Below are 25,570 nucleotides of genomic sequence, written 5' to 3'. Positions count from 1 at the left end.
CCTAAACATACATACTTTGTATGTACTAGGTACTACATAGACTGGTGGGCATATCAATTCTAATAACTGGAGCCCTGGAGGTATTGAAGAGCACTTGAGGGGAACGCTCTAGGCAGTACACTCAAGGTGCACGGGTCGATCCAGCACAACAAACCACACCAAATGATATCTAGATAAGAGACCAAAGAAAGACCCAAAGACCCTCCTAGAAGAAAGAAAGGGGAGAAGAGGTTTGTATTCATCTATAGAGATGTCCACTATCTTATAGTAAGGACTGCGCGGTAAGGACAGCCCTGGAGAACATCAATTGCACATGTGATCACAGCACATGTGCAGAACAGAACATAGAATCTTGGAAGGGAACATGATAATACCAGTACATAGTAGGGGACATCATTCCCTGGGCACTAGATACAGTATGTAGTAGGTAGGTTTAGTCTACTCCTCCCAATCCATCCAAATCTTCCAAGGTTTGGGTGGATTTCCTGCCCAGGTGATAAGAAAAAATAGTAGCACTGGTATGATAGAAGTCGCGATTTCCCAGTGCTTTATTATATATTCAAAGTACATGTATTAAACAAAAAAAAAAGACTGGGTAAGTAGCCATATCTTAGAGATGATGTGGGAGAACAAGAAACCAAAGTACGCAAACGCATTTCCTTCGTAAAAGTCATAACGATCCATTTCCAAAGCCGATTACAAAAGAGCCGAATAGACGAGAATAGAGGTATCATAGAGGAAGATTGATGCGGCAAAGGTTCACGCCAGAAATAGCGAAGAGAACCCACCCGTGTTGTCCGCCACTGATCTAATCCTGAGTTTGTATCTTGTGATCCCCTTGCACAGCCTCGGCGTAGGTTGGTGGGGGTCGCGATTCAGTTGCTGGCTGCTCACTGCTACTGGGGCCTCCAGTCTGTGGCTGATTATTCTGAGCGGGCTGTTGGGCCGGGGCATCTGTAGTGCCGTATGATCGTTGGGGTTGACGCTGAGGAGGCTGGTGCGAGACGTAGTAATAGGTCACTTGGCCGTTCTCCAAATCACGGCGCTGGCTGGAGCCACCGGGGATAGGTTCATAGGCCGCATCGTCATAATCCTGCTCTGGATACTTGAGGATGATATACCACGCGTGGATCAGTCCAGGGACGTAACCGAGTAGACACAGGGCGATATTGATGATGGAGTCAGCAGTGCAGATCCCTGCCTTGATCCAGACTAAATAGGGGGAATATTGTCAGTGAAAAAAAAAAATTTCTTGTTCACTTGGCTGTTCTGATCTGTTGGATCAGTCGCAAGGAGTGGGGGTCTTACCGGCAATGGGTGGGAAGAAGACGGCCAGGATGGCCAGGAAGACATCAGAGCTACACATAGCTCTGGGTTTTTGTGGTCTATCTCCTGCAGGGAGAGAATGATAGTTTCGAGAGGAATTCGAGCAATCCAAAAAGTCGAGGTTTTTGGTGGGAATAGAGATGCGGTTGACCATGCATGTAAATGGCAGCCTGGGATCAGATGACGGTGGTCACATGATGATACATCTATCCATGGACACCTGAGGTTACGTTCCAAGGACTCGACGTTCAGTTTTGTTTACATTTCATTAAGATGAATTACTCTCATTTTTTTTATCTATCTCTCTTCAATTTGATCTATGACCTGTTTTGCAGTGATCGACTGCCAGGTGTTCACAATATTTCAAGGTTCAGACTCGTCGCATGCGTCAAAGCGGGTATTTCAAGGTCCACGTATATATATAGTAACTCACCATTCTGATAGAGAAATGCCAGTACTAAAGATACTCCGAGTAGATTCCAAGGTTGGAACTTTAATCAGTCATTGCATTCAATATTGTTGCCAGCCAAAATTTGAGACTTGAGCTTCTTCAAACCTGGACATAACACAACCTTTGAATGAGTGAATTCCTCGTCCATGTAAGGTGTCTTTAGCTACGGAGTACGGAGTACGAATTTATGACCTCAAGCGCTCGAAGGTTGGAAGTCCCAATCTGTATATCAGATGAATAGTGTTTAGAGTTTTTTATTACCTATTCACCCTTTTACATACAGATGAAAGCTGGTTATATCTCCGAGTGAAGATTATGCGAGGCAGAATCATGCCAGTGTTTGCCTACATATCCATTTCATTCAATACATCCATAGGTCCTTGGCTTATGTATCTCATTTTATGTCTCGCCCCCCCGCAGGAAGGGCCGTCTCTCGCAGAGCTTACGTCGGCTCGTCTCGCGTGCATGATGTAAGGGAGCTCGGACAATTAACCAGATGTTCGCACCGTTCGCCCAAGATCGCAGAAATTGTACACGGGAGCAAGAGATAGCGATCGCCGGGTAACGGGTCCCAAGCGAGGCTGGTACACCAGATACCAGAGTGGACTAGACTTGGTGGAAGACCAGGAACAGCGCCAATCAACGTTGGTGTCAAGTCTCCATTCGGACACTTCGGGTCGCAAAGTACGGATTGAACGGAGTACCTGATGGTAAACATAGCTTTTGATACCTTAATACCATGATCGGTACTCCGCACTTGGAAACCCTTGAGCTTGAGAACCATTATTGAATGATAAGAAAGAAGGAGAATAATATTGAGTGGCCGGATAACCCTATATGAAACAAGCCCCCTTTTCCCCCATCTAATTGTGGGAGTAATTCGTATCCGAGGCCGTTAACCCCTTTTCGGTATAGATGTACGGTAAACATGGTGAATCGAACGCTGGGGAGAAAAAAAGAAAAAAAGAAAAAAAGAAAGGAAATTTGAACTAAGATCCCCCATGCGTACCTGAATCCAATTCCTCTAAACTCCTACGCTAAACTGCAAAAAGTTTCAACTCGGCGCTTTCCCGTTTGGTTCAGTCTCATCTTGCGCGCGCACCCCTTTGACTGGGTTAACTTGGCTTAGCCCCCCCTCTAACCTTCGAAGCCCAGACCACTCAGAACTTCCTCTTCTCTTTCTCCCCTCAATTGGTCATTCTCTTTCCATTCGTTTTTTGTTCATTCAGTTCTTGATCTGAAGAGCACCCCCGGGGCTCGATTGATCTTTCCTTTTGCGGGTCCCCCACGGCATCGTCGGTCCCGAAAGCCACTCGTTTAACCTCCCAATTCATTTTGCGTCCCTTTTTCTTTCTGCAAGCTCGAAGCACATATTTCGGAGGACCTGGGGTCTTTCTTTTACCGACCAACCGATTCTAAGAAAAACACAAAACAAAACTCAACAAAAAACACAAACCTATCGGAAGAGATATGCGACAATAAAGCCCGACTCTGGAGATCTGACACAATCTGCGACAACATTCTTGGACAGAACTTGGGTCGCTCGGAGGATTTTCGCCCAATATGAGTTGCATCTCGCTTTCCAACTCGTCATTATGCTCCGCTTGGAGTACATCCATGGTTTCGACAAATTCAAGTCAATATGCTGACTTGTGAGTGATATCCCAATGTTTTCATAGTCCCGAGAACGCGCTGACAAAACATTTCTATCTAGTCCATGGATGGAATCCGTCTCTAATGTCACATCATTCGACAAGTCTCTCAAGAACTATGTCTCATCAAGCTATGTGACCTCCAAGTAAGTCGCTTTGAAACGAGAAGAGACAACGAAGGAAGGGTGGCTGGACTCGAGGACAAAGCTGACATATGTGTAGATATGTCGATACCTTGGGCTGTACGGGTCTTAATCAGAGCGTATTGAACGACTACTACGCGCAATATACTGTCAGCGTTCTCTGCAGTAGTATTATTCAAAGCTCAATTGATGATTGCGGCCTAAGCTCCGATCAATCCGACCCGATATGCGCGGATACATGCGCGTTGATGGCGACTAGCGAGGAAGAGATTATTGTCAACTCCAACCTCTGCTCGAGTCACGCCAGCAATTACATGTCTCAAATTCGATCTGATTTCACTATCTGTGCATCACCCGCAGACTCATTAACTGGAAGCTGTGTGGAGGGAGCCACAAATGAGCCTGATAACTGTGGCTTCGCCAACAATACGATCGGACTCTGCACATACTGTGATTCTGAAAGCGACTCATGCTGTACCAAGGCCAACGCCACCACTGTCTGCGAAAATGTTACCATTCCTTCTTCGACCGCATCCATTCAACCCGTCGTGACAAGCAGCTCGACTGCCGGATCCAACGCTAGCAATGGTAGTAGTGGGCTATCGAAGGGTGCCATTGCGGGAATTGTGATTGGCTCTGTCGCAGGGGCCGCCATATTGGCCGCTTTGATTTTCTTGCTTTTCATCTGTCGTCGTCGTCGTCGTCGGTCGCAGACCGATGCTGTCAGCCTGAATCAGCCGAATCCCCAACGGAAAGGCGCCACGCCACCCATGCAGCAAGCGGAAAGCCCGACAGCTGCAGCATTCAATGTTGTTCCAGGTGGTCGTGTGGCACGCATGTCCGCCTTGCGCGAAATGCCCAGCTCTTCCCCCGCCCAATCACGAACATCCGGTGCAATGTTTGCTGCCAAGTACAGTGATACATCTGATTCAGAAGGAATGGGCGCTAGCCCAGGAGCCATGTCTAAGAGGATTCCTCCTGTGACTGGTAAGCGTCATGGTTCACTTTCAAGTAGCTCTGCTCTGGCTGGACTGGACAGCGATAGCTCCCCTCGGTCAGGAACCATTGGTCAATACTCATCCCCTGAAGCGGTGACTAGTGGTCAGTCAGAGCAATTGTCCTACTTCCGGGACTACTACTCACAGGACGATATTCAACCCGGCGACCATGTGGCTGTTCTATGGGCATATTCTCCGCGGGCCGGGGATGAGTTTGAATTAGATCGAGGTGAGATGCTTAAGGTGATTGGCATCTGGGACGATGGCTGGGCCACGGGAGTACGCGTCCACGAGCGCGCTGAAGATTATGATATTCGCCATCGCGAGCAACGCGACAGCGGTGTCTCTCATGGATCAAAAAGACCAGGCTCGTCACCAGCACCTTCTGGTGAGATCAAGGCTTTCCCATTGGTCTGCATTTGTCTCCCACAGCACTGGCGCACGATCATTGACGGCGGTGTTCCGGAGGAAGAAGATGAGTATTGAGCGCTAAGGGAAAATTCCCTTGTTTCATGCGAACTTAACGCCTTGACGACAGCGTGTGCATTCTCTCGCATCGTGCTAGCATTACGCGAGAAAGTTGACCGGTGATTTTTCCCTCAGGCTGGCCGAGTCCCTCACCTCACCCACCTCCCTCATCTCTCTCCATAAACTCTCCCCCCTTTGCCCAACGACCTCATGGGTTGATTCCATTTCTCGTGGGATGATTGTGTTTTTGCGTTTTTTTTTTTTACTCGTATTCTATATACCCCCCATTTTACGGCGATCGAGCTGCTCGTCTCTTTCCTTCTTATTACTTTTATTTTTCTACTTATTTTCCCCTCCCATCTTCTATTCTTGGGATTTCACCGATTCCTGTGGAACCGGATGCTGGCGCAACAAGCAAGGCCATCACGCAATGCTGACTTTGAACTCGAGTTGTCTTCTTATTGTACATCAATACTTTGCTCCTCCTGTTTTCTCGTTGTTTGAGGATATCGGATACATCTAGTGCACGCATTAATGTATGTACATAATTAGACTCTAATCTCATTTCAAAAGTTGGCCTTTGAATATCTGAACATTGAAGTATGAATATAAATGGGGATTGATCCACTATGTTCCATGGTCAAGTACCCAACCTCAAGTACCGATAAGTTTGGACATCCCCACATTCTCGACAGGACTTACCCGGAGTCGGGGATATCGGCAGTGATTTCGCCATTTGGGCTTTTACTAATCCAAAAAGCCCCTCTCGGATTTCGCGATACAATAAATGATGGCGTCTTAGTTACTCTTAAAACGTCTGTTCTGCCCCTCGATACCAATTCTCTTTCCATTGACCATCACCACCTGAACCATCATGTCTGCTCCCAAAATCATCCTCTACACCAGCCGTCTGTGCCCTTGGGCTCACCGTGCTCACATTGCTCTCAACGAGCTGGGCCTCGAATATGAAGAGGTTACCATTGATCTGAACACACCTCGTGAACCTTGGTATCTGGAGGTCAACCCTGTAAGCCATCTCCTGCTACACCCTTCTGCATGGGATGCAGGCTCTAGAGCTGCACATTGCGACTGCAGCTTTCCCCCACCCCCGCAATTTGAATGCAAGAAAGCTAATTTCGAGCTCTTTATTTCATTTAGCGTGGCCTCGTTCCCAGTCTCTCATACAACGGCAATGTGATCACTGAATCTGGCATTGTCGCCCAGTTCCTCTCTGACGCTCACCCCTCCACCCTCCTCCCCCCATCGGGTCCTGCCGAGAATGCGCTCTTCCGTGCTCGAGTCGCATTCTTCGTTGATGCATATTTCAGCAAGGTTCAGCCTCATTTCACTGCTAGCTTGCGCTCTGCTTCTGAAGAGGAGCGTGATGCCCATGGTGAGGCATTCGTCGCTGCTGTCGTAAAAGAGATTGAGCCTCTTCTGGCGGATACAGACGGCAAGGGTCCTTTCTTTGGAGGCAACGAGAAGATTACTCTCGCTGAGGTATGTTTCCCTTATCTCTACGCCCTTTATGCCTGAATCAATATGATTGGTCTGATATGGTGCTGACATCTTCTTCTAGGTCCAAACTGGATCCTTCTTGATTCGTGTCTTGGGCTTCACAAAGCCCGAGCATGGATTGATTAGTGCCAAGCTGCCTGCTCTGCTGGAGGCACAGGCACCACGATTCAAGCGTTGGGCCGAGGCTACCGTTGCGGAGGAGAGCGTGAACTTCATCTTTGACCTGAAGGTCATTGCGGACCGAACACGCTCTCGTTATGCTCCTAAGATCTAGGTTGATAGGCTACAACTTTTTTTTCTTTAGCTGATTTTCTTGCTTTTCTGCCTGAAAGTGAGACTGTTATCATTCATACTGGTGATGATGAAATATTCAGGCTTCAGTTAGATATGAAATATGATGTGTTATGAATTTTTCATGGGTTCTAAGTGGTGGATTTCGTACAGAAGATTCAGAGGGGCAGTGACGTGTTGGGACGATATCAGTTCCATGGTTGAGGGCTCAGGTCCAAATATAGTAGTGTATCAGTACTACTTAGGATCGAAGATGGGTATTCCGTGACCTGGGAGAATGCCCAAACTGATTACTAGATATCTTCTAGATATGGATTTCTGCTTTTTAAGTATCACATGCAGAAGGCCTTAATACCAGGTGGTGTGATTTCGGACAACCTTACTCAATATTGTCAAGAGGTATGAGTTGGTATGAATCTGATTCTCTAGGCTGCCAACAAACACCACGGATGCCTGATCAATGTACATAGAAAGTCAGTAGGAGAAATTCGAGTTTAAAAAGAGCAGAAATCTCTCAAAATCTTTTATCTAAATCATTAATACTTGATAATTCTGGTTTGTTTATTGTCAACAAAAGACGGTCCAACATCACGTGCAGTCGCCCCCCCACTATCGCAACACCTGGGCAACAACCCCTCCGCCTCCTCACCATCACACCCCATTGCTCCGTGAGTTTTCCCTTACCCTTGGTTCTTTGTAAGTCTATGGCATCTCCAAATGAGATCCATAGAGGCGATCGCAACAGTCTCATAAAAATATGAGACCATTTCAATAACTCAAGCCACTGACATCGTGCGCCCGCTCTAGGCCTCCGTCATCTTTCCCCTTTTTTTCTTGTCTTCTCTCATCCGCAGCAACCATGTCTGTATGTATATCGGAATTCCCATCTGAACGAATTGCTCAAATGCTAACTATATTACTGCGCAGCTCGCATCTGGGTACGACCGCCAACGACCTCCCCTCCTTCCGTTCCCCTAAGTATTGACTTTCGCCCCCGCAGTGTTTCCATTGCCGATGAGTGCATCACTGCATTCAACGAGTTCCGTCTGAGCCACGGCAAGACCAAGTTCCTCATCTTCAAGATTTCCGACGACAAGAAGACCGTTGTTCTTGACAAGACCGGTAGCGAGCAGGACCAGGACTATGAAGTCTTCCGCACTGCTCTCGACAACTCCAAGGATGCTGCCGGCAACCCTGTGCCTCGCTACGCTGTCTACGATGTTGAGTACGACCTCGGCGGTGGTGAGGGCAAGCGGTAAGAAGATTCTTTCGTTCCAACTCTTCCATCGTCAATTTAAGCCTCTGACTGACATATTATTGAATGTGTAGAAGCAAGATTATCTTCATCTCCTGGGTTCCCTCCGACACCCCCACCAGGGTATGTATATGAAATATTGATTACGATGCTTTCAGCTATTAGGAAATTAGCTTTCCATATAAGAATTGACTAACATATCTTCAGTTGTCCATGATCTACGCCTCCACCCGTGAGAACCTCAAGAATGCTCTCAACGTTGCCACCTCCCTCCACGCCGACGACAAGAGCGACATTGAGTGGAAGGCCGTCCTGAAGGAGGCCAGCGGTGGCAAGGCTAAATAAATGACGCCGGCTGGGTCCGGGTCATGCGATCAATAGGGATTCCAAAGGAGATTCCCCGTTACGGCACGATCAATCCATAACCCTTTTTCTTCTCTCTGCACAATCATCGTTTCTCTCCTAGTTGCAATGCAAAGACCGTCACGACTCGGCTTTCTTATTTTTTTTTCTTGCCTCTTTGTTCTTTGGGAGGCCATTCTCATGTTTGCTGATCTTTTGAGCGGTTTCCATGGCTGCTGTGATGGTGGTTGTTTGAAATCAAGCTTCTGCTATCTGTGGTATAGAGATATGACGGGTGGCAATGGGCTGAAAAAACTGATCTTTAAGGTGGTTTTGATGTAGAGTAGTATTTAGGCAATCTGACCACCATTCTGTTATTATTTATGAGGGTTCATTTTAAGTCTTTGCAAGCTGTAGTGGTAGTATAAGCATGAGTAGATACTGGTAGTTTCAAGTTGATGCGACCGAAATATTTTCCCTGAGTTATTCCTGCACGAGCTTCAATATTAGAGTGGACTTTATTCTACCGTCATATTTATTCTTCAATATAACATTTGAATACTACAGTCTTTGAAATATACCTAGATCATGCACTTGAGTTGTAGTAGAGAGCGTCATAACGAATGAGCCTGTCCGCCTTTAATCAGCCGAAGACCGGGTGTGGCCAACACGACCCAATCAGAGTCCAGCTAAACCCAGAACAGCGCTAGTCCGGATTCTCGTCTTTCCACCTCAAACCACAGCAACTTCAGTCTTCTCTACCCACACCCACCACCCCCTCCACTCTCTTCCCCAGTCGAGGCTCTCGTGCTCCCCTGGCTCTGCTGGCCCCGGTTTATCATTTTAATCATCAATTGTCATATTTTCGACGTGGTGCTGCCACCTCCCACCTTCCGCACAATGTTTCTTCGCTCCATCGCTCGCGCGGTTCCTCGCGCCCAGGCCTCTATCCGTCCTAGCCCAATTGCTTCCCTGAACGCCCTGCAGAGCCGTTTCGCTTCCGACCATGCCATTGCCAACCCTACTCTCGCCAGCATTGAGAAGCGTTGGGAGGGTATGCCCCCTCAGGAGCAGGCCGAGCTCTGGATGTCTCTCCGTGACCGCATGAAGGTCGACTGGCACCAGATGACCCTCCAGGAGAAGAAGGCCGGTACGTTAATCCTTGCGAATGGCTTGTGTTGAATTTTTGCCTCGATTTTCATCAATCCTACCACTTCCGAGGGGCGATTCTAGCCTACCCCAGGATCCCAGGATACCCCCCCGATATCATACGACATTTTTTCAATATCGGCTTTTGATGCTGACATATATTAATTGATAGCTTACTGGATTGCCTTCGGTCCCCACGGCCCCCGTGCCCAGACTCCCAAGGGTGAGGGCTGGAAGATCCTCTTCAAGGTCACCCAGCTCACTCTCGTCTCCTTTGCTCTGTTCTACGCCGTCCACCTGTTCGCCAAGCCCCAGCCCAAGACCATGTCCAAGGAGTGGCAGGAGGCCTCCAACGAGTACGCTCTGGTATGTATTGAATTTTATCGATGGAATCTGGATACTGAGCCAGATATCACTTTTCTGTTCGTTAACCGGGTGCTGACCTTTTGTTTCTTCCTTTTTCATAGTCCGAGAAGATCAACCCCATCCACGGTATCAGCAAGCCTGGTTACGAGGGCAAGGGCTTTGTTCAGAGCCCTCCTCTCGAGAAGTCATAGATGCTCTTTTGACCTTGATTTGGGGTGAACAAGGTACAGATATCAGTGTTGAACGGGGCTGGGATCCTCCGTATACGAGATCTCTATTCTGAGAATGATTCGATTTTCCCTGAAGCTATAGGCCTCATGCGGCTGGCCATGTTTCCTCGATGGATGACGCCACCCCCGCTTTAACGTTGGACTGAACTTGTTTATCATTTCCGTTTTTTTGTCGTCGTTCTGGTCGACCAGCATCTGAAAATGCGTGTATCCCGTACTTGTGCTATAATCAATGTATCTCTTTTGTAGCCATAGAGAAATATGTTGGGTTCTCTGTTTCTTATATTTTTTTTGTTGGTCAAATCATTTGAATCTATTATTTCATTTTCATTCGTGCATAATCACATTGACCTGGCGCCAATGCACCTCCAGCAGGTCAAGGCGTTGGGTAACCCGGAGCGATTCGGAACCTGGAAAGCTGGTGCGGAGAACCCCTGTCTGTGTGCCGCGTTGACCCATTGACACTTGTCTAGTAGGGTATAGAGGGTAGAAGCGGTAAGAAAAACTAGAGATATAAATTTGGAATTTTTTGATATGATATTTCGTGTTCTCTATGGTACTCTAAGAATGGCGGTGTTGACTTCCAAGGTTCTCTCTCATACCATTCGGAAAAGAGTGGGTGAGGGCTCCGGGACCACACGTCAGAGATTTCTACTGGGGAAGCTCATGCAGGGGAAGAGCTTGTGAGCAGTATAAGCAACACATCCGAGGAATAGATCAATTGGTTAAATAGTGGTATCTGAAGAAAAAGAGAATTGTTGACAAGTAATAAAATGTCAATTTTAATAGTAGCTCAAGTTAAATAAATAGTTTCTCCAGTACAAGCTTGACCCTGCTTTCGGATGCCAAGCCGGCCGGTGAAGAGTCGTGCGAATACCCTAGCAACGGGAAAATTGAAGAGTATAACCACAACCAATTTGATAAAGTGGAAGATGTATTAAAATTTGAAAATTATGAACTAGAAAATAAAAGTAACAAACTTAGAATAAATAAATGTTAATATTTATACTCACTATGTTATGTGATACTCCGTTGTCGGTTCATCACGGGACCATCGGCAAAACCGCCCCGGAAAGGCTAAGGGCGCCCAGTTCCCGTGCGAGTCCACCAACCTCTTCCCATTCCTCTTCTTCCCTCTTTTCCTCCATCCACACCCTTCTTACCCTTTAATACCACCTCGCTCTTCAACACCTTCATCATGTTCAAGAGGTATGTCAACGCCAAATTTTACCCCACATCGTCGCCCGCTCGCCATTTTCCTACTTTTCAACAATTTTTTCACATCCTAACTCGCGTTTTCTTAGCGGTCTCGCCCGGACCTTCGGGAGGGCTGCCTTTGCCCGGCCGACCCCCGTCGCCCGCGCTCTTCGCGCCAATGCCCTGCCTGCTTTGACTGCCCGCTTCGCCAGCTCCGAGGCTACTCAGGCCGGAAAGGTTCACCAGGTTATTGGTGCCGTCGTTGACAGTACGTGCTCGACTCCTGGATCCATCCGAGGCATCGCGAAAATCTTTTTCCTGGGCCTCGATTCATCCCTAAACCCATCGCAATCGATGCCAAACATCCCTCTGGATCAATTTCTGACTTTCTTTCTGCGATTTAATAGTCAAGTTCGAGGGTGACAAGCTCCCTGCCATTCTGAACGCCATTGAGACCACCAACAACGGCCAGAAGCTCGTCCTGGAGGTTGCTGTATGTGACTTCATTGATTGGTTCCCCCTTAAACGCCACAAACTAACCTCTTACTATAGCAACATCTGGGTGAGAATGTCGTCCGTACTATTGCCATGGACGGTAAGCTATCCCTTCCATTCTCCCATCAATTTTCACCGTCATCGGCCACCGTGTCGTCCCTACTCAACAGAAAGGGGGACCCACTCCTTGCCGGACCGACAACATTTCCACGCCTACATTTCGAAAACGCTCAAATTTACTAACGCAATTCTATAGGTACTGAGGGTCTGTCCCGTGGTGTTGCCGCTCACGACACTGGTGCCCCCATCAAGGTCCCCGTCGGTGCCGGCACCCTGGGCCGTATTATCAACGTCACTGGTGACCCCATTGACGAGCGTGGTCCCGTCAAGGCCACCAAGTTCTACCCCATTCACGCCGAGCCCCCTGCGTTCATTGAGCAGTCCACCTCTGCTGAGATTCTCGTCACTGGTATCAAGGTCGTCGATCTGCTTGCCCCCTACGCCCGTGGTGGTAAGATTGGTCTGTTCGGTGGTGCCGGTGTCGGTAAGACTGTCTTCATTCAGGAGCTGATTGTAAGTTTTTCCACCATTGAATCTACTTTTTCCACAGGACCATTTTGATTCTAACTATGTGGTTAATAGAACAACATTGCCAAGGCCCACGGTGGTTACTCCGTTTTCTGTGGTGTCGGTGAGCGTACTCGTGAGGGTAACGATCTGTACCACGAGATGCAGGAGACTGGTGTCATCCAGCTCGAGGGCGAGTCCAAGGTCGCTCTGGTCTTCGGTCAGATGAACGAGCCCCCCGGTGCCCGTGCCCGTGTCGCCCTTACTGGTCTGACCATTGCCGAGTACTTCCGTGACGAGGAGGGTCAGGATGTGCTGCTCTTCATTGACAACATTTTCCGTTTCACCCAGGCCGGTTCCGAGGTGTCTGCCCTTCTGGGTCGTATCCCCTCCGCTGTCGGTTACCAGCCTACTCTGGCCGTCGACATGGGTGGTATGCAGGAGCGTATTACCACCACCCACAAGGGTTCCATTACCTCCGTCCAGGCCGTCTACGTGCCCGCTGACGATTTGACTGACCCTGCCCCCGCTACCACCTTCGCTCACTTGGACGCCACCACTGTCTTGTCCCGTGGTATCTCCGAGTTGGGTATCTACCCCGCTGTCGACCCTCTCGACTCCAAGTCCCGTATGCTCGACCCCCGTATCATCGGTGACGACCACTACAACACTGCCACCCGTGTCCAGCAGATGCTCCAGGAGTACAAGTCTCTCCAGGATATCATTGCCATTCTGGGTATGGATGAGTTGTCTGAGGCTGACAAGCTTACTGTCGAGCGTGCCCGTAAGCTCCAGCGTTTCCTGTCCCAGCCTTTCGCTGTCGCCCAGGTTTTCACTGGTATCGAGGGTACCCTCGTTGACCTGAAGGACACCATCCGCTCCTTCAAGGCCATCATTAACGGTGAGGCTGATGACCTCCCCGAGAACGCCTTCTACATGGTTGGTGACATCGAGTCTGCCCGTGCCAAGGGTGAGAAGATTCTGGCTGAGCTTGAGGGCTCTGCTTAAATGTAATTTTGTCATGTGCTAGGTAGCGGCGTCCTTCTCAAACCCTCATCCTCCCTCTACAAATCTTCGCGCCATATTCTAGCCTCAAACACTGTTTCTTTTACTTTCTTCTATGTCCTCTCTCCCTCTTCCTCTCTTATCTCTCTTGTGGTCCGGGTCTTATTTTTTCCTTTGTTTGAACTTGGTCTTCTTCTCTTAACCACCTCCCATTCGACATCATTTCCTCTTCGGATGCGTGTATAATACTCGATCTAAACGTGAAACAGCGACTCAAGAGAATTTGATTGTCGATTTCTTCGATTCGGGTTTTCTATGTTTCTGTCTGATGTCGTCTGGGAGTTCTTGCGTTGTGAGTCCGAAGACTGGTTCGATCTATACTTAAAGAATGTCGCCCTGGAAACGGGGCTTGACAAATTGGGTCTATGGATTCCGATCTGGACTTGGACCTGGGGATGAAACGGTTGGAATTGTGATTGGATACGAAGAGAAGTGAAAAGGACGGTTGTGCCAGGTGAGGAACTTGGAGGAAGGATTGCAAGTGTGTGTCTTGGATGAGGGTTTTAGATATGACGTGTCATGTCTAACTGAGCGATTTGATGAGATTACCCTCTTTTCCTGGAGAATTTAAAAGCCTGGTCGGATATGCAACCCCCGAAATACCGTCTGGCTGGCTTATGTTTCATTATTGTGTATTTAGAGTTGAAAACCATGGCCTTGCGAGGCGGCCCTGAGAAATCTTGGTGTTCAATTGTATTTTCCTTTGTGAATTATCCATTTCTGTAGTTATCATAGTAGTAGTCGAAGTATCTAGGCTGAAGATGCCTGAGCAATAGCATCTGTGGCATGAATCACCGTCATCATGGGGAGGTTCACTAACGTACGTTACTGCCAGTGCCCTCCACGTTGTATCAAGTGCTTAGTACTTGCTACGAAAGGATCAATCTACTGGTTGTTTGGAATTGTCCTCAAGATAATCAAATGTATCATTCTAGTATGTATTAACTACCGCTCACATTGCTTCAAATCATGCGGTCTCCATGTATGGCTACACTGAAATGAGATTCGTATCCACCACTCCGGCAACCTTACAAGGTGGATTCCAAAGCCAGGACCTACACAAGATATTAGCAAGGCACTAGGAACAAGGAGATTGTAAAGAAACGGATTGGATACTCACCAAAGCAGTCCTAGTAGGAATATAAACCTGGGTGAAGTTGGCTCTTCCATTCCAAGGCATATCAGTCGTAAAGAACCTCGTATCCTTAACATTTCTTCCCAGTCCTCCAAACTCCTTATCATCTGTATCGAGCACAATACGGTAAGTACCAGGAACATCAACACCAACCCGATAATCCGTGAACGAATTGGTAGGATGGAAATTAAAGATCCAAAGTAATCCCGCACGCTCAAAGACAAGCACCTTATCACCCTCATGCTTGAGACTGATATATGCCTGTGCAGCATGTAACCAGCCATACTTCTCCTCTGTAAGCTGCATACCACGATCAAACTCGTTAAGGAATTTGTACCGAAGGAGTTCGTCTTCGGTTAGGTTGAGCTGGCGACGAGCGTACCAGAATGAATTATTGTTTCCTGCTCGTGGGAAATCAAGCCATTCTGGATGTCCGAATTCGTTACCTTCGAAGTTGAGGTATCCCTCGCCTCCAAGAGCGTGGGTTACTAGACGGATCATCTTGTGCATTGCCATGCCACGCTCGATGATGGGTGTGAACTCGGTGAGTACGGACATGTTGGTGTACATTTCTTTGTCGCAGAGCCACATCATGAGGGTTTTGTCACCGACCAGACTGTGATTATTAGTGAATGAGTTGAGAATGGGAGAAGGGGTGGTATGCTGTGGTTCGACTTACGCTTGGTCGTGACTCTCAGCATAGGCGATTGTCTTCTCACCGTGACGTCGGTTGACCAATGTGTGTGATAGGTTACCGATATCCCACTCATCGTCCTTCTTCTCTTTCAGAAGCTTGATGTACATGTCGGGGATGGCCATTGCGAGTCGGTAGTCGAAGCCAACACCGCCGAGTGCATGCGGAAGACAGAGTGCTGGCATGCCGGAGACATCTTCCGCTACGGTGATGCAGTCGGGGTAGAGTTTGTGCAGCATTTCATTGGCGAGAGTGAGATATGTGACACCCTCGTCGTCGACGGATGGTCCGAAGTATTCATGATATCCACCAGAAAAGCCGCTGTGAGTCAATATTAGCAGAAGCTCTTGAAGCAGGTATGGGAAGAAACGATGACTGGGTAGAATCTGAGAAAAAGGATCACGTACGTTCCAATCCCGTGGTGTTGATAGAGCATGCTAGTCACTCCATCGAAACGGAATCCATCAAACTGGTACTCCTCCATCCAGAAGCGAAGGTTACTCAAGAGGAACCGCAGCACTTCGTGATTACCATAGTTGAACAAACGACTATCCCAGAGTTCATGACGACCCTTACCACCCGCATGGAAGTAGAGATGATCAGATCCATCGAACATGTTGATACCATCGAGAACGTTCTTCGACGCATGACTATGCACCACATCAAGCAGAACAACCAGCCCCAAGCTGTGTGCAGTATCAATAAGCTCCTTCAGGTCTTCAGGAGACCCGTAACGACTGCTTGCCGCGAAGAAGTTATTCACCTGGTAGCCGAAGCTGGCATAGTACGCGTGCTCCATAATCGCCATCAGCTGGATGGCGTTGTAGCCCAGATACTTAATGCGAGGTAGCATACTCGCTGTGAACTCTTTATAGGTGGTGACCCGTGTCTCTGGGGATGAAATTCCAACGTGGGCTTCGTAGATTCGCAGGCTCTCGGGCTTCTTGGGCCGTGTGTGCTTGAACTTGTACAGTTGGTCGGCAGGTGGGTTCCAAAATACGGCGTCGTATGTTGGGGAGACGTCAAGATCTTGAACGACGCGCTTGATCCATGCTGGGATTCGGTAGATGCGTTCGCCGTTGGGGAGAACCATTGTGATCTTCAAAATGGAACAGCAATTAGTATTAAATCCAGCGGATGCTCCAAGCTTGTGTGCTTACCTTAATCTTGCTAGCATGGGGAATAGCTGGAGCTTCGTCCTTGGAAGGGACAGTCACACTCCACACACCGAAGTTATCCTTGGTCATTTGGTTGGCGTTGGTATCCCAGTTATCTGGTAATGTCAGTGCTGGTGCTCAGGTGCTCATGTCGCAGCTCCATGTAAGAGTAGACGTACTGAAATCTCCCACCAAGGACGCCTCGACCGCATTGGGCGCCCATTCGCGATAATTGATCTCGCCATTTGGCTGTGCGTGAATACCAAAGGACTCATATCCCTATTCCGAAGCAAGCGTGTGGCGTGTTAGCTCGTCAGTTGCATCCAACTGGTAGCTCCGAATCCCGGTACTGATAAGAGTGGTGAATACCTTGCTAAACTTGTCAAGTCCACCTTCGGACTTCTCAATATCGTCGGCCCATTTCTTGACCAAGCTGTACCTATGCTTTAATGTCTCACGGTGAGGTTCCAGCCACGGATCAAGCTTAATGACACCTGGGGTAGCTTATCAGCGATGACGTCCCGGGAATCGGGATAAGATCAATTGTTATGAGCTTTAGTCTTACCTGTGCCATCAGTAGGGAAATCTGTAGAATCGATGGAAGCCATATTTTTCTTGACAGAGAAGATGAAAGAGAAAAAGAGAGAATATTGAAGGAGGAGAAGGTGACATCAACCCCTCAACCTTTCGTTCTTGGGATGATTGGCTGTTTGAGCTACTGAGGGGATTAGAGCTCGGGCCCCTCTGAAGTCTGGACTGCCCACTTTTCAACTTGTTCTGCCTACTTTTTGTTGAGTTAAGATTAATAATGGCATTTATTATTTCATTCATTTTTATTATATTAATCCTACTTATTATCTTAATTAGAGCTGAATATACAACGTATAATCATATGTGCCAATATTGTCTGTTTTGAGAATCCGAATGCGGACTGTAACCTCGTTCTGGCCTGGGCCCAGTTCAATTTGCAGCTAAAAAGGGGCAGACATTTATCATATTTTAGTAGTAAATTGAAATTTACCTTGAAATTAAAATATTTAAATTGTGGATTGATGATGAAAATAATAAAATGAATAGTCAAGTTCAACCTGATTGAAAATGTGCTTCAAGTTTGTGCTTAGACGTTAGGCGTTAATATCGACATGAAAATAATGATCTATATACATGAAACAAATCCCAAAGGAATCAAAAGTCCGTAGTGACATCCGACTCGGAGGATTGCTATGCAATTCCCAGATCCTAAGATGCAGGACTCGGCGGCAATGCACCAGTCGTCCAATTCACTGCAGTTGCTCCGAGTTCAAACTCCAACGTACCTCCCTCTGCAAAGATATCATCCCAGGTCAACCAGTTATTCGTCCAGGCCTGGCCATTGACCTTGAGACTCTGAACATAGATGTCGCTGTCACCATTGCCATCTCCACCTGTTGAGGTGATCTGGAGTGTCTTATTACCACCCAGATCAATAGTCATCGACTCAAACCAGGGTGAGTGAATCAGGAATGTCGTCTGACCAGTGATCGGATACAGACCGATCATGTTCCAAAGTAACCAGGTCTGCATGGCTCCTGCATCACTGTTACCCGGTAGACCAGAGACACCAGTGGTATAGTCCTCTTTGGCAACCTTTCGAGATCGCGAGACCGCCAGGTCCTGTCGACCAACAAAGTTGTACAAATAGGGAAGATTGAACATCCTATCCAGATTAGAATCCTGCACTTCCAGCTGTATCAAAGATATTCCACTTACGGTTCGTTGGTCGGGTCAAAAATAGTCCCACTCGACCCACTGGCTCCTTCAGTAAACATAGTATCCAGTCGCGAGACAACAGTCTCATTCCCACCCATCAACTCAATCATATGACCCATATCATGCACATCCGCAAAAGAGTATGCCCAAGAACTAGCCTCATAGTAAGGGTCACCCCAGTACCCACTATCAGTCAAGGGATCCGTTTCAACAAACCCGGTCGTATTACGCGGAACCACGAAACCAGAGTATCCCAATGAAGTGACTTCAGGATTCCAATGATTGCGCCAATTCCGCGACCGATTCAAATACTTCTCTGCATCATCTGTCTTCCCAAGTCCCGAAGCAACTTGGTAGAGTCCAAAATCGTTATAGGCGTACTCAACCGCACGACTAACCGCCCGACTAAAGTTTGGTGTAATGTATCCATATTCCAACCAGTCCGGAAGCGCACTGCGTCCATCGTGCGTTGAGGAGTCGGGTGCCATCCAGTCAATTGGATAGTTCACGGGTGTTACCTCGGCGTCCTTTACCATGGCTTTGTATCCGTCTTCCCAGTTTACGGAGCCGCGCACACCCTTCACGTAGGCGTCGGCGAGGACGTTGTCTGCGTTGGATCCGCCTTGGCTTCGGCCATTGTAGTTTGAACTTCGGGCGTCAGGCATGTAGCCGACGTTTCGCCAAATGTCGATTAAGGAGCGGATTTGTTCCTCGTATGAGGTTGGCTGAAGGACTTGCATTAAGGCAGTGGAGCAGCGGAAGAGGTCCTGTGTGACATGGTGAGATGAGTTTCTGTGACAAGGCAAAATGTGGGGATTTCTTACCCAGAATGTGAAGATGTCCTGGTAGTAGGGTTCAGATGATGACCAGTATGGGTTCTCTCCAGTCTGGTTGGTGGGGATCAGATGCATGAAGTAAAGAGAGGTATACAGCAAAGTGAGGCTGGTCTCGTTGGTGTTGGTTGTAGTGATCTTTGACAGAACTTCGGTGTTCCATTCATCGACTGCATCGTCGACAACTGACTCAAATTCTGTGTCTTCTGGAATCTCGGATTTGACGTTGTTGCAGGCTTTCTCTGGAGAGATCCAGGAGATTCCCACTCGGGAGATAACCTCACTGTCACTGAAGGAAAAGAGCGCCCCAATGCGCGTGTAGTTTGAAGAAGATGACGCAAAACCATTGTCTTGCTCAACGCTCGTATCTGCACCCGTTGCTGTGTATGTCTTGTTGCTTGTGGCAGTAGAATCAAAATATCCACCTGGAAAAAGTCAGAATCGTCCGAGTCTCCAACAAAACTTGAGATGAAACATTGAACGTACAGAAGTAAATAGTCCAATCTGGTGCCTCATTCCATCCATTGTCATATATACCAGCTCCTTCATAATGGCCATCACTGAAGACAGTAATATTTCCACCTCGATAATGTTGACTGAGACCCTGCCCACGGGACGAAGGCAAGACATGTGAAACATCAACGAGTACATTACCCGTGGATCCAGAGGGAAAGTTATACCGATAGATACCTGCTCTCTTTGAAGCACTCAGCTCAACCTCAACCCCATCTCCCGTCTCAGCCTTATAGTATCCCACCGAGCCAGTATCGGTGCCACTGCGGGATACAGTGATATTCGATAAAGGGTCAGTGATGTTACCAATTAATGGTAATTGCGAGACTGTCCCATATTTCGGTGCTCCACCGGTTCCTTGCTCATGCATCATACTGAACCCGGAGAAATTGCCATCGGGGAGATAACCGGAGTATGCGTCCGTACCGGAGAGGTATAGATCAGGCCCTAGCTTGACCATACCAAAGGGTCGTACTGCGCCAGGAAAGTCATTTCCACCATTTTCTGTTCCCATACTTAGAAAATTATTAGCTCTTCCCTGGATTGTGAAGTGAATTGGAAGTCTGGAAAAGGTAACCTACAACACATCCACATGTTGGGTCAAGTCTTCTGCCGCAGCAGCTGCCATCAAAACGACGCCAGTCAACATTTTGGCGTGTTTCATGCTGGGTATTCCAAAAAAACCCTAGAATTGTACGTCATGCACGGAGTCGTGTAGATATGCAGTTCTGAAGCACGTCTAGATCTGATAATCAAGATCTACAGTGACGCTTGAGCATGGAAGGACAATCTTGGAACCAAGATAGGAGATTTGAATCAAGGGAAGACAAGCCACGCTTCAAAGATTCGCGTAACATGAAATCCCCCGCTGGGATCCGGGCAGGATTAAAGAATTTAAATGACCTAGTCGATCCTACAAGAGCTAGTAGGTACATAGACAGGCATGGGGTCTTCCCCTCCATCGATAGGACTATTCAGTGATAGCGCAAGTCAAAACCAACTAGTCCCCCACTTCATCTCGGACCAAAGAGTAGAGTGTATGCTGGATTTCGATCATGTTGGTTGTCAAGGGGGACTCGGAGATACTAATCAGGAATGCTTCATCGGGTCCACTGACCCACCCTTCAAGCCTTGCAGATAGAAGAAAAAAGAGTCATGAGCGAGTCAGACATGGTCTTGAACCCAATGCAGCTCACTAGTGGATATGCTAGAGTAAGGAGGGGAGATAAATCATGGTGATAGTACTCTGTGGAGTATGGATGTATTCTGGATGGAATTTTAGTTGTGCAACTGTAGCCAGGGTCTGCCTGGTTCTCCAGTGCCAGATTATCCCTGTCCTGGCCATGGGATATTGCACCTGGGGATTTGGAGGACTGTGAGTCGTCTATCAAGTGATCTTAGGGTGGTGCTGGGATAGGAAATTGGAATGTCGATTAAGGTGGATTATGCTGGAGGGGGAATAGTTGGAAAGTGAAAAAAGGGTGTGTATACATTCAAATGTTGACGGGAGTGACCAAATCAGGAGTCGCGGTGCGTCCACATGCGCCGATCAGGGACGGACACCACGTGTGGGGCTAACCTTTTATTGATTATATAATTAATTTATTATCTAGGATTTTATAGAATATTATATATAATATTAATGGTAGTTGATTCAAAGATTCGCTTTATTATTCAAATGCGATGTGCTGGATGTGCTGGGTGTTCTATGATTTAGTCAAGACTCTCCTGTCTGCTTTCTTGTACCATCCTTTCAGTTAAATCTTCTTGAACCCACTGTTCAATAATAGCTACAGTATCCCCAAAAAGATAATCATAATGTTTTCCCGTTGTCAAAAACATAGATTGATGCGCCACAACCGCATCCATGTCTTGCATCAGTACTGGCGCCCAGTTCGAATTATCATCCGATTTCCAATGATAAGACGGTAAGAGAATGAACTTTTGAGCCTTAATAGGTTTAGATGAACTCTTGGTATTAGGTCCAGAGTCAGAATTGGAGTGAGAAACGCTTTCTGAAAGAGCCGGTTCTTTTGTCTGATCCACTGACGTTGATGAGCTATCTGCAAGAGACAGACTACTCATCGATTCTTCGGCGCTTTCTGTCCCATTTGAACTCTGACAACATCCAAATAATGGAGAAGTCGTCGATGTGTTTGTCGCGTCATTCTCTTTAGATTTCCCGCACTTTTCCTTTTGGCGACGTCCCGTACTGGAGGTATAATAATTGATGAAGCGGATTCTACCCGCACTGAACTCTGCCTTCTCCAACTCCTTCAAACGTTGATAGCGTCGGCGCAAATCGGAATAGTTGTTGACGCAGTTTGCAAATCGAGCAGGAGATATGATGCGCTCGAATACTGATTTTGCGAAATTGTCCTCGTTCTTCTTCTTGTTGATAAAATGCTTCACACCACCGAGAAGACCACGATCGGGCTGTCGCTTATCGTTTCTCCACGGACGGTTGAAGTTGGGGCTGGGTTTAGAGCCAGGTGCAGCTAGTCTGTACGCTGGCTCCATCCCTAGTGACTCTTGCTCATCTGCTAGATTCTCTTCAGGTGATGGATCTTTCATCGGAAACATGCTCTTGATTCCATCTGGAATGATCCGGGGATGGAGTCCCAGAAAGGGGGTATCGTAATTGATGAGCCCCAGTATTCGGTGTTTTGATTTTGTGCCTTTTTGTAATAATGCCACATCTGCAGCTAGAATTCCACCGATACTATGCCCCAGCAGGATTACATCTAGATCATTTGCTTCATGTGGTGCTAGCCTGCAGGTATATGAGTTAGCTCATATTCAGCCTAGACAGCAGAGTATTCTCCTCAGTTTAAGGTGAGCATTCAGCTCACTTTCGGGTTGATGACATACCACGCGCTGAATTGATCGACGGCTGTTTGTAGCTCCCCCTGAGACTTATACCGAGGGTAGATTCGCGTGTATACAAGATATGATTCAATCAACAAGCTTGTTACAAGATCGTGAACATGGGTCGGAAGTTCCTGAAAAGAGGTCTCTGATCCCTGGAAACCATGAATATAGATCAAGAGAAGCCTTCGCTTTGTTGTATCCTCCGGTCTACCAGGTCCAGGCAATGATATGCTGGGGTTGGCCGGGGGCCGATCGAAAGTCTGAGGCTCCACGTAATCCATCACTCAAATGAACCTTGGAAGAGGCGTGCGGTCAAAAATATGTTGACTTCAAATGTTTGACCAGGTGAGGAACGTTTGAAGCTCCCAAGTTTGATATGTAGAAATAATTGATGCTGCACAGCCTCCACATCCCTGCAAAGTAACCCCGCCCGCCCCCACAAAGGCTTATTAAGGCAACAATGCTTAGCCAAAATGAACACGTTGCCCCGAGAAATGGGACTGGATTTATGTGAGAAAAATCCAAATATAGCTTTGAACGTTTGATTTAGAAACAAAACTTAGTTACCTAGGCTCGGTCCGCAACTTGTCTCATTCCTTGGTTCCAGGTACATTAAGTCTGAGGTCGAGTTTCACCCAATGATTGTCATGGATCTCAATGGAATTAGGAGAAACCAAATGAGAATAAGTATTATAGACCTAGATAGTCCTCTTTTCCTACTTGGGTTTCAGTGGGTTTTCGAGTTTGCTCCCCACCCGGAAGAACAGAGGGGCAGAATTACTAGTAACCTATAGCTCATCCCTATGGTTACCAGTTGCCTATATCCAACTATATAGCAGCTACTAGTAGTATCCTTCCATTTCAGGTAATCATGCATGCAGGTAACCCCGTAGGTAACCCTGTAGGTACTTACATATGCAAAGAGATATGCATGCGCAAAGAGGGGTATGTCACCATTTACCTGCACATCTTACCAGTACTACCTAAGCCATAGGAAGCCTTCTGCCAGTGTTTAGCTAAGACTTTAGAGAAGCATATCATGATTCAGGAAATATTGCATAGCATTGCACATATGAGAAGAATTCGATGGTCAACATGGACTCGGAATATTCGAGTTCCTAGTATTCAGTCTTTCGAGCATGGAACTTGAATCACTTCACTGACTGATAAATCAATAGAGTATGAAATCTCCCGGGTGATCGATATTTCTCCCACTCATTCCTCCAGTTTTGAAGTAGTTGGATTCCACGAAACAGGAGAGTATTCATCCGTCTCAAGTTCTTGGACCTCCTCCGCCGTGAGCGTAAAATCAAACACATCAGCATTAGAAGCAATGCGTGATGGAGTGACACTTTTGACTAGGGGAACATGGCCCTTATCAATACTCCATCGAAGGAGAATCTGAGCTGGAGTCTTGGAATACTTATCCGCCAGTTTTTTAACCGAAGGCTCTTCAAAGCGTGTACCACGAACGATCGGACAAAATGCCTCAACGATAATATCGCGCTTTTCACACCATTCGGCAATTTCCTTATGTGCAAGCCATGGATGAAGCTCGATCTGATTCACGCTGACAATACCGCCCCTTCCTTTGCCAGCGCGTTCTGTCTCGAGGTCGATTATGTGCTGCTCGAGTTCGTCTAGGTGATGGACACCATAGTTACTGACTCCAATAGAGCGTACTTTTCCTTCCTCAACAGCTTCAACAAGCTAGAATCCAAAATTATCAGCTGTCGGGTTGTCAAATGGAATCGCATTAAGCAGGGCACTCACGGCTCTCCATGCGCCTTTGCGGTTTTCGGATCCACCACGCGGGTGATGAAGCAGCATCAAGTCGATGTAGTCGAGTTTCGATTCGGCAAGGCTTTTAGTAACCTGCGCTTTGACTTGATCGTATGTGATATCACCGCCCACTTTTGTGGTGAAGAATATCTGATCTCGTGGAATTCCAGAGGCTCGGATCGCGTTTCCGCAGCCAGCTTCATTGAAATACTTGGAGGCTGAATCGATCTGCTGTAGTTAGTAATAATTCTGGAGCTTTAAACTTGGAAGTCCGGGAAGGGTTGGTAAAGTGACACTCACATGACGATATCCAGCTTTAAAGGCTTCTAAACAGCATCGTTCGGTTTCATCTGCTGGTCTTGGTGAAGTTAGTATTATAACAAGGGTCTTGTCGGTATGTGAGACCATACGTCTTATAGACCTGTTACCAAGACGTGTTAGTAGATAATAATGATCGCTTAAGTTTAAAAAGATTACATACTCCGAACCCCAAGCGAGGGATCTCATAGCCGCTGGCAAGCTTGATTGTGGGGTAAATTTTGGAGCTCATTCTCAACTTGAACATGAAGGGATTTTCAAATAGTCCAAGAGTCGAAGGTCGCAGGCGCTGTTATATAAGTGCGGTTTGAAATCTGGAGTTAACTGATCGGGCTTAAGTTGTATCCGATTAAATCCTTTCGATACTATTAAATGTTGTCATAGGTGATGTTGGTCTACATGGAGATCAGTTGGGGGCGGAAGCTCGGGGAAGACTGAATGTAGTAACCCCGATATCGAGTTAACTGAGACCTCTTTTTCTACTTGGGTTCTTGGGTTCCTGCACTTTTATTCACCGCTTGTCTGGTACCCGAGGAGAGCCTACAGCCTATCCCTCGGGCTACCAGTTATCTATATCCAACAATACAACAGCTAACCTTCCCTTCCAGCTAACCTCCAGATAACCCTGTAGGTACCTACATACAAAGAGGGGTCAGAAATCAGTCACCTGAGGATGCAACAAGGGAAAACAGTTCATTTCTGCAATATCCGAGATTATTTATTGTATACTCCGTATCCACAGGACACTGGCAGACATGACATGCAAAACATGGGGATTTCCAGAAGGCTTAATTAACTTCTTGAAACACAATGTACTGCAGGCTTGCATTTTGAGTTGCAGGATACGGAGTAAAGGGGCGTCAGCCCTGCTTTTCCGCATACTCCGAAGATGTGATTGGCATAGCAAAGGTGATCGACAGTCCACGGCCTCAGATCTGATCTACAAGGGGCGCAGCCACACCGCCAGCCCTCCTGCGTTTGTCTTGTATTCCGACGAGGACCAGA

The 25,570-nt window shown here is 47.3% G+C and overlaps 11 protein-coding genes across 11 annotated transcripts; 5 read left to right on the top strand and 6 right to left on the bottom strand.

Annotated features, from left to right (window-relative positions):
* Positions 1-808: 808 nt before the first annotated feature.
* N7483_010213 (putative stress response RCI peptide) lies at positions 809-1,366 on the bottom strand (the record flags this gene model as incomplete). The annotated part of the gene is made up of 2 exons (XM_057093640.1): positions 809-1,212; positions 1,309-1,366. 2 exons carry the CDS (start codon positions 1,364-1,366, stop codon positions 809-811), a joined length of 462 nt encoding a protein of 153 aa, XP_056939611.1.
* Positions 1,367-2,265: 899 nt separating this feature from the next.
* On the bottom strand, positions 2,266-2,561 carry N7483_010212 (uncharacterized protein; the record flags this gene model as incomplete). The annotated part of the gene is made up of 2 exons (XM_057093639.1): positions 2,266-2,481; positions 2,508-2,561. 2 exons carry the CDS (start codon positions 2,559-2,561, stop codon positions 2,266-2,268), a joined length of 270 nt encoding a protein of 89 aa, XP_056939610.1.
* A 937-nt stretch (positions 2,562-3,498) lies between these two features.
* N7483_010211 (SH3 domain protein) lies at positions 3,499-5,056 on the top strand (the record flags this gene model as incomplete). The annotated part of the gene is made up of 2 exons (XM_057093638.1): positions 3,499-3,575; positions 3,652-5,056. 2 exons carry the CDS (start codon positions 3,499-3,501, stop codon positions 5,054-5,056), a joined length of 1,482 nt encoding a protein of 493 aa, XP_056939609.1.
* An 856-nt stretch (positions 5,057-5,912) lies between these two features.
* On the top strand, positions 5,913-6,830 carry N7483_010210 (glutathione S-transferase family protein; the record flags this gene model as incomplete). The annotated part of the gene is made up of 3 exons (XM_057093637.1): positions 5,913-6,065; positions 6,197-6,538; positions 6,618-6,830. 3 exons carry the CDS (start codon positions 5,913-5,915, stop codon positions 6,828-6,830), a joined length of 708 nt encoding a protein of 235 aa, XP_056939608.1.
* Positions 6,831-7,706: 876 nt separating this feature from the next.
* On the top strand, positions 7,707-8,447 carry N7483_010209 (actin-binding ADF family protein; the record flags this gene model as incomplete). The annotated part of the gene is made up of 5 exons (XM_057093636.1): positions 7,707-7,712; positions 7,775-7,785; positions 7,848-8,102; positions 8,177-8,225; positions 8,310-8,447. The coding sequence occupies 5 exons, from the start codon at positions 7,707-7,709 to the stop codon at positions 8,445-8,447; spliced, it is 459 nt and encodes a 152-aa protein (XP_056939607.1).
* Positions 8,448-9,344: 897 nt separating this feature from the next.
* N7483_010208 (cytochrome c oxidase subunit IV family protein) lies at positions 9,345-10,150 on the top strand (the record flags this gene model as incomplete). Its single annotated transcript, XM_057093635.1, has 3 exons — positions 9,345-9,594; positions 9,766-9,959; positions 10,061-10,150. 3 exons carry the CDS (start codon positions 9,345-9,347, stop codon positions 10,148-10,150), a joined length of 534 nt encoding a protein of 177 aa, XP_056939606.1.
* Positions 10,151-11,387: 1,237 nt separating this feature from the next.
* On the top strand, positions 11,388-13,456 carry N7483_010207 (F1F0 ATP synthase subunit beta; the record flags this gene model as incomplete). The annotated part of the gene is made up of 6 exons (XM_057093634.1): positions 11,388-11,398; positions 11,494-11,654; positions 11,794-11,879; positions 11,939-11,981; positions 12,138-12,454; positions 12,524-13,456. 6 exons carry the CDS (start codon positions 11,388-11,390, stop codon positions 13,454-13,456), a joined length of 1,551 nt encoding a protein of 516 aa, XP_056939605.1.
* A 1,085-nt stretch (positions 13,457-14,541) lies between these two features.
* On the bottom strand, positions 14,542-17,107 carry N7483_010206 (1,4-alpha-glucan branching enzyme GLC3; the record flags this gene model as incomplete). Its single annotated transcript, XM_057093633.1, has 8 exons — positions 14,542-14,568; positions 14,634-15,264; positions 15,328-15,663; positions 15,750-16,441; positions 16,503-16,615; positions 16,679-16,778; positions 16,869-16,993; positions 17,065-17,107. The coding sequence occupies 8 exons, from the start codon at positions 17,105-17,107 to the stop codon at positions 14,542-14,544; spliced, it is 2,067 nt and encodes a 688-aa protein (XP_056939604.1).
* Positions 17,108-17,738: 631 nt separating this feature from the next.
* On the bottom strand, positions 17,739-20,258 carry N7483_010205 (alpha-1,2-mannosidase family protein; the record flags this gene model as incomplete). The annotated part of the gene is made up of 5 exons (XM_057093632.1): positions 17,739-18,195; positions 18,249-19,015; positions 19,073-19,506; positions 19,568-20,109; positions 20,176-20,258. 5 exons carry the CDS (start codon positions 20,256-20,258, stop codon positions 17,739-17,741), a joined length of 2,283 nt encoding a protein of 760 aa, XP_056939603.1.
* Positions 20,259-21,307: 1,049 nt separating this feature from the next.
* Positions 21,308-22,746, bottom strand: N7483_010204 (alpha/beta hydrolase; the record flags this gene model as incomplete). Its single annotated transcript, XM_057093631.1, has 2 exons — positions 21,308-22,367; positions 22,466-22,746. The coding sequence occupies 2 exons, from the start codon at positions 22,744-22,746 to the stop codon at positions 21,308-21,310; spliced, it is 1,341 nt and encodes a 446-aa protein (XP_056939602.1).
* A 934-nt stretch (positions 22,747-23,680) lies between these two features.
* N7483_010203 (aldo/keto reductase) lies at positions 23,681-24,797 on the bottom strand (the record flags this gene model as incomplete). The annotated part of the gene is made up of 5 exons (XM_057093630.1): positions 23,681-24,175; positions 24,239-24,475; positions 24,548-24,605; positions 24,658-24,668; positions 24,729-24,797. 5 exons carry the CDS (start codon positions 24,795-24,797, stop codon positions 23,681-23,683), a joined length of 870 nt encoding a protein of 289 aa, XP_056939601.1.
* Positions 24,798-25,570: the final 773 nt, after the last annotated feature.

The sequence above is a fragment of the Penicillium malachiteum genome (assembly GCF_028827825.1).
Source record: "Penicillium malachiteum strain IBT 17515 chromosome Unknown utg000005l:1.0-9002435.0:326005.0-9005861.0, whole genome shotgun sequence".
Lineage (NCBI taxonomy): Eukaryota > Fungi > Ascomycota > Eurotiomycetes > Eurotiales > Aspergillaceae > Penicillium > Penicillium malachiteum.
Note: the sequence above shows the minus strand (reverse complement) of the source record. Positions and strands in the feature narration are given on the sequence as shown.